Source organism: Priapulus caudatus, unplaced genomic scaffold, assembly GCF_000485595.1.
Source record: "Priapulus caudatus unplaced genomic scaffold, Priapulus_caudatus-5.0.1 Scaffold186, whole genome shotgun sequence".
Classification (NCBI taxonomy): domain Eukaryota; kingdom Metazoa; phylum Priapulida; class Priapulimorpha; order Priapulimorphida; family Priapulidae; genus Priapulus; species Priapulus caudatus.
Window position 1 is genome coordinate 120,928 of NW_014577247.1, and position 7,199 is coordinate 128,126.

Sequence of the window (7,199 nt, forward strand, 5' to 3'; positions counted from 1 at the left end):
TCTGAGATTGTGTTTCAGCCAAGTTTCCAATGTGTTAACAACGTTTCAGATATCATCACATTTCTTCACAGAAGACCCAACTAAATATACGTATAAACAACTTTACTGCTGTATGACTCCAAATTTATGAACCTTGCTAGGAAAGCTCTTCCAGTACTACACAGGAAGTAAAATTGATATATAGTATATGACTTGAATGTTGTGTCATAAAGTCAAGTATAAACGTGCTGGTTGCTTACGAGTATGTGCTCATATATATATATATATAATATATATATGCTATGTGTAATATGAATATTGGATATGACATCAAACCGTTCTTGAATTTATGATATTGTCTATGGGCAATTCAAGTAAATTACCGATATTGTGTACCAGTTTAAAAATAATCGGTGCCGACAGCACACAAGAACAGTACAAATTTCACATCATAATCCCATGGTCCAGTCCGCATGTTCACAAACGGTGATCGCAAGAAGTTGCACCAGCACATTCCGATATATGGTCCCATTTTTTTTGCACACATCACACTTGATCGGTGGTATATATTCAGGTGAAAAACAAAGGTTATCGAGACTACTTCCAACTGACCTATCCACCTGGACCAAACAGGCACCCCTAGCCAATCAAGTGTTGCGAAAAGGGTGTCATAAATAAGCTACTGAGCATCAAGTGTCACACAATTTGGCGTGCGCTCAGTCAAAAACACGTACAAACCAGTCTAGCTTTACCGACCTAGCAACAACAATATCCAGGGGAGGAAGGGGGTGCTTATCTCAGTCAGGCAGATAGGTAAACTGCTTGGCTAGCCGATCACCTTCGTGGCACCCCCTAGCAGGTCGAGTTCAGCCCGAATCCACTGAAGTGCACCATCATCTCATGGCAGTCGCGTAGAGACTTGGCGTCGCCGAGACGTTCGAACGTACGCGCTGCCTCGGCGAGCATGCCCGCCTTCTGGCTGGGACCGGACAGCATCGTTGCCGGCAGGTGTCGACATGCCATAAGCAGTGCCTTTGCCTTCTCACGGTCTCCCACTCCACACTCTTGCGTCGAATCTTAAATACAATGTGTGGGTGTTTTTACAGCAGAGCATAACTTTATGTTATGTCTTCTAGCAAATAAACGAACTAGGTATAGTCGCGAGCTGACTAACAGAAGAGGAACCCGTTCATGAGTATGTGCTATCCAAATGTATATATAAAGTTCTGTATAACAGAAAAAAAATATGTACAACATGTACAACACTGCTCACCCTGCTCCTGTGTGGCAGGCATGCAGCGCTTGCGCAGGGTTCGATCAAGCAGCAGCTGCGTACGACTCGGACTTGCTCCTGCCATTAGCCGCGCCGTCGCCTCATGCAGAAACACCTGCAAGAGTAAACAACTGAATGGTTAACGAATGGTGTGCAATTGACCAGGCAAGCCTACCTTAATCATAATGTGATGACAGGTTCTTGAATTACAGTAACCCTTTACCACTCAGTGTATGAGCACATACATAAACAGTTATGAATGTCTATTCTGCCTGCATCATCATCTACAAGTTTTTAAACAGCGACTTTGTCTAGTAATCCTTTAAACATATTTCAAAGAGCAAACACCTTCGAGAAGGCGGACTTGATCTCGCTGGCAACCTTCCGCAATGATGATAAGTCATTCTGAAAGGACCGCAGTTGTGCCTGCGTAGCAACTGCTAGCTCCCCTTGGTTGTAGGACGTCTCCTCCTGCCATATGTCTGTGCGAGTGCACAGCAACCAATCGCATACAAGCAGCTGCACTGCCTGTAAAGTACATTGAAACTATTACTTCTATGGTAAAACAAAATGCTACGTCCTACTAGATTGTCATCATGTGAAATCGTTATGAATGAATTATATCTAACCTAATAAAGGAAAGCTTCACTCTAGGAAGTCATCATCGTACAAAAATCATGAAGAATATGTGTGGAAAGTCGGTAGGTCATGATGATGGGCCCCGAAGTAGGGGTTGCCTTGCAGAAGCGTTGCACGTTCAAATGGCAATGCAATGCAACTACAATGCACCACTGCCACGGATGCTTCTCTCGCTCCAAATCACGTCGTCAACGAATTCCAGATTATTGCATAGAAACTTTGTATCTATTATCCGGTATATATCAGCCTCTAGCAATACTCGCAGCACACAAATTCTACTCAATAGTTTGCAAAGTAACGTCTACACACTGCCATGTAATCGAGTTACGATTTAACATTAGAAGGCATACAAAACCAAAGACACATACTGTGGTGATGTCAGGGCCACCTTTATCATGGCTGGTGTAGCTTAGACTGTCAGCAAGCATCTTTCCTGCTGTATTACACTTGTTCAGACTGTTGATGTAGCACTGGCCTTTCTTAGCTGTAAGCACTATGCGTCTAGCCTTGAATGCCATGTGTACACTGCGTGGCAGTGGGTTTCTATATATAACAAAATCAAGGTTAAACACAAAGGGCATATAAGACGCGATACAGCCCGCAAAATACTGCAAAGGTCTTCGCTGAGCACACAAATGTATCAAACGCCCCACTTACATCGTCTCATGCAGGTGTGCAGGCAAGGAGTCCACGATAGGATACAGTCTTTGTGCAGACTCCTCATCGCCCAGCAACCAATATGCAGCCACGCCCAATACTGATGCCCACCACTTGGAAACCTCATCCGAGCCTGTAAAGTTGGCACACGTCAGTCGTTACTTGACTAGAGGCAACGCAACACCATACTCAAAGCAAGCAACATACTGCCACCCTTATTTGAAATGGACCAATCAGCCCGCGTGAGATAACCATACAACACTCTTGAATATTGCTGCTAGGTCAGTCGAGCTGAACTAGTGTACACGTGTTTTCTGCTGGTGGACGCCAAATTGTCAACACTTCATCTTTTTCGCGAAAAATCAGGTCAGCTAGTCACTTTTCACGCTCGTCTTCCACTCACCAGTTGCCTTGAATGCGGAGGAGTTGATCGCGACAGCAGTGTTGCTGGACGCTCCCGCGGCGTCGGAGCACTCACGCAGCAGCTGCACGTATTGCAGCACATCCGCACACTGCGATGAGCTGAAACGCAGCGCCACCTCGTGTTGACATCAGTAAACATGAACCACTGTGCTACATTCATGCGGTTTTACGCACGCAACCGCCTAAATTGCAAACGCTTTTTCGGAAAACAAGCGACACTGCTGAACTTCACATTTCAAATTTTTCTACATCGCAATGCTACCTGATGGGTTCGTTGTCCTTGATTGGCTCTCTGTCTTTCATCCGGCCTGGTTCCAGCACGCTATACAGTGCTTTCTTCAGTAGGTGCTCTCTGAATGCACGCGTCATGTGTGCCAGAGGATCAACTGTAAGTATGCAAAAACCAGAAACTCAATCATTCAGCACCAAATTATTGCTCAATAGATCAGCTCTGTATTACTCTCTGGATACAGAACATGGAACACTGGCTGCAAGATCATTGCTGCCCACTCACACCACATCTACATAAATACACTATGGTGTCGAACTCATAACAACTGACAACGACTACCATGAACTCACAAGCTGCAGGGGCGGTTGCCGGCTGTAGTGATTGGCTTGTTTGCCTGATTTGACGTCACGTACAGAGGCACCAGAATTTGATCTCATTGGAAATGGTGAGATTGACAAAGCTTAGGCAGGGAGAGTTAGACACCTTGGTGTTTATATATAGATGTAGTGTGAGCATGTACACAGCCAGTGAACGTAGTATTCACCGCTGGTATTGCAAGCGCATACCCAAGTTGCCAACGGTGCTGTACATCGAGTCCTTGCCGCTGAAGTCCCATGCTCCACTCACGAAAAAACGATGTCCGGCCGGCTGAAAGAGCCACTGCAGGGAGACAGGGATAGCGGCACCGCTGCTGCTGCACACGTGACGCGCACGGCTCAGGAAGTAGCGCTGCAAATGCACGAAAGAAATAATCCTCACCAATCCAGGGGTAGAAATTAAGTTTTGAACAAGGGAGTGGACTCCCTACCCTCAAAAAGAGAGAGTCCACAGCAAAATGAGGGAGTCCGCAGTCTGAGGTTCAAAATTAAAGATATTAACAATAACGTATGTGCTTATTTTTAAGATTCATGCAGTTGCACGTCTGCCAAATTTTCTTTGGACATTAGCTGAAAAAATACAGTAATTCCGCGAGGCCGTGCTCCGGAACGAACTAGTTAGTATGGCAGAATTTTCCGGAAGTCACACGGACTCCTGCATATGTCAAATCAGGGAGTCCGACAGTAAATCAGGGAGTATTTGACTCCGGACTCCCGTTAATTTCGCACCCTGCCAATCACCACACAACAGCTCCACTTGAAAGCCATATTTCTGCATGTTCCGAGCCTTTCAGAAACAATTAAAATGAATTCCAACAAGTTCATGGCTAGCCTTATAGCTTCATGGCATCTAATAACAAGTGTGCTGAATCTACATGAGGTGATGCAGTAGTCATACGCCCTTTAGATCTGGCACAGGTCTACTACTCCAAAAATCCATTTAAACAATCACCGGTTGTGGTCACTTGGCACGAGTCAGCATACAGTGACCGCACTTCCAATTTTTATTAGATTTTTTCCGGGTCATCCCGCATTAACCCTCGTTGTCGTGAATAACAAACTTACGGCTGCGAATCCAGCCTTGAATGGCAGGCAGTACTTCATGCGCAGGGCGGCTGTGACGAATATCTCGGCCATTGTGTCGTAGGGCAAAGCGTTCCTCGCTGCCTCGGCCATGTTAGCAGCGCAGACGGCCATCGTCATGCCGGTGAGCGCGCCGTCGTTCACGTGACCTGGTAACATTGCAGGAATGACAATAAGTTGGGTTGCGCAACTTTGTCAGTGTATGCGCTTGAAGTGGTGCTACCTTTGTTGTAAGCAGACGATCTAGACGTTAATTGCAAAACATTAAAAAAATATTTCTAATGAATATTGAACAATGAAATTTTTCATGTAGAGAAATTTGAAGTAACTATTGCAAGAGTTTTCCAGTGTTTCCACCACTTTCATGACACCTACCGTTATTGCTTGAGTAACAGCAATTGTCTAGAGTAACAATAAAATGTCTTAGAACCTTCGTATTCACCAAAAAGTGCCAGTTTCGAACTAGGTTCGTAAACATTCGTTTTCTGTTATCTTGAACTAGGCGGAAGTATGGATTAGCTTGTGGCGCCACCGCCGTAGGCATAGTACAGCTCTCTCAAATCATGCACTTGTTTTCAATTACTCACTGACACAAATACAAGTTTACCAATTCTGCCATTAGGCATTATCGGCACACAATAAAATTTATTGCTGTAACAATGTGGTCAAACCCATTTTTCTATGCTATAACTGCATAAAATCTTAGTGTTTTTAATGTTGGTGTAATCAGTGATATTTCCACTGTCAGGTGAGACTATATTCAACTATATTTAGTTTTTCTGAGCCAAAATACTCGCAATAGTCATTTTAAACCTATTTTAACTGAAAATATGCAAGGAACCTAGGGTCGCGTGTCCCTTTAAAGTTTAACCATCTCATAATTTAACATATATTTTCTACAGCGCATGCGATTCCCAGCGAATTTGAAATCCGCTTCGGAGACACCCCACGACTAGCACCGCAGTCTAGCGGCACTCACCGGTCAGCTGTAGCTGGTGCAGCTTGTGATAGACGAGCGCGGCGTCCTTGTACGAGTTCTGCAGGTCGGTGTACTTGCCGTCGCTGCGGCTCTGCCCGTGCCCGGCGAGGTGTGTCAGCATCTCAGCGATGTGCAGACGATGCAGCATCTGACGGAACGTGTTCCACACGAGACACGCGACCAGGTCCATCTTGGAGACGGGCAGCGGGCGGCCAGTCGTGTACAGACACGTCTTCAGCTGTTTGGCCGCCACGGCATAGTCGCCCTAGAGATCCAGAACCTTGTGTCTTAATTGGTGTTGGAGCTCTATCTGGTGCTATCTATCCGCTGGTTTCTATGGTAGCTCGCACCTCAGTCTGGGACTTATAACTTGAGTCAGACTGCCTGATTTTTATCGATATTATTATGGGTTAAATAGCAGAGATCAAAATTTCCAAAATCAAAACTGGCTAGGTTTTCCAAGACTGGTTCTACACACAGGTCTATGCCATTATGGTGCAAACCCTGTAAAGGAGTGATGCACAGGGATCAACTGACCCCTTGTCAGCCCCCCCTCCCCCCATAACAGCTTGCCATCACATGGTTACACTTGCAAACAAGCTGTGCAAAAAGTTGAAAGGTATAGAATATGTAGCCACACTTACTAGGAATCAAACTTCTACTCTAGGATGCAACTTCAACTGAGAATTGCAGCGACATTGACACATTACATTTAAAAACACAAGCGGCAACAATTCTCTTGGACGAAAACATGGCGGACATGAATTTTCCAAACCGAAAAAGAGGCTACGAAAAACCGAGCAGAATACCAATTGGCATTCAGTTAGTTTTCGGCTGTTCTTAGTGTAATATAACATCAGGAAGGGAGGTTGAACACTTACCCGTGCTAGGTCCACATCAGCCTGCTTGCGATGGCGCCAGAATTGGACGGAAGCCTTCGACATCGGCTTGGTGACAGGCTCTCCGTAGACCATGATACGTGTGAGCACGGCCGCCACGACAGCTATGTTCAGCATCCACAGCAAGAGGCTCGGGAAGATCCAATCAAACAGGTTCTGACCTAAAAATAGAAGACGGTCCATCGTAGGTTTTCTTATCCGAGCTGACAACATAAACCACAACAACCAGGGGCCGGATTCATCAATGTTGCGTAAAGTGTATTGCGTGCACACAGTTTCTACGAAGTACGTACGCAAAGCTCGTAGGCGCAATTCATCAACGCAGCATAGCACCTGCGTACGCAAATGTTGATGAATTCCAGTGTAAATCCACTATGCCATCGTAGCTGCTGGCTGTTGAGGGGCGTGCCTAGCATAAACCAATCACACTGTGCGACACATACCATAGGAACCAAACTGATGCCTCTCTTGTATGTAAACCATATGGCTCTAGCTCTGTTTACAGGAGTGCTGGGGGATGTGATAGTTGCCTCATTTTCGTTTGTATGATTGCGTTCAAGACTCATGAACGCAGCGACACGTACGCGTGCGTGCGTGCGTGCGTGTGCACGTACACGTGCGTGCGTGCGTGCGTGTGCACGTACACGTGCGTGCTTGC

The 7,199-nt window shown here is 45.7% G+C and overlaps 1 protein-coding gene across 3 annotated transcripts in view; it reads right to left on the reverse strand.

Annotated features, from left to right (window-relative positions):
* Positions 1–6: 6 nt before the first annotated feature.
* The window catches only part of LOC106806935 (sterol regulatory element-binding protein 1-like), a 14,091-nt gene continuing 6,898 nt past the window's right edge, over positions 7–7,199 (reverse strand). For 2 of the 3 annotated variants that reach the window (XM_014809117.1, XM_014809116.1), the window contains exons 9-19: positions 6,524–6,702; positions 5,643–5,907; positions 4,646–4,812; positions 3,770–3,932; positions 3,234–3,357; positions 2,952–3,070; positions 2,549–2,681; positions 2,260–2,434; positions 1,601–1,780; positions 1,253–1,367; positions 7–1,055 (exon numbers count right to left, since the gene is read on the reverse strand). In XM_014809117.1, the coding sequence (XP_014664603.1) occupies positions 832–1,055; positions 1,253–1,367; positions 1,601–1,780; positions 2,260–2,434; positions 2,549–2,681; positions 2,952–3,070; positions 3,234–3,357; positions 3,770–3,932; positions 4,646–4,812; positions 5,643–5,907; positions 6,524–6,702 (1,844 nt within the window). In that variant the 3' untranslated portion in view covers positions 7–831. Of the gene's footprint in view, positions 1,056–1,252; positions 1,368–1,600; positions 1,781–2,259; positions 2,435–2,548; positions 2,682–2,951; positions 3,071–3,233; positions 3,358–3,769; positions 3,933–4,645; positions 4,813–5,642; positions 5,908–6,523; positions 6,703–7,199 lie in introns of those variants that run through there. The other variant, XM_014809118.1, reaches the window with a different exon arrangement.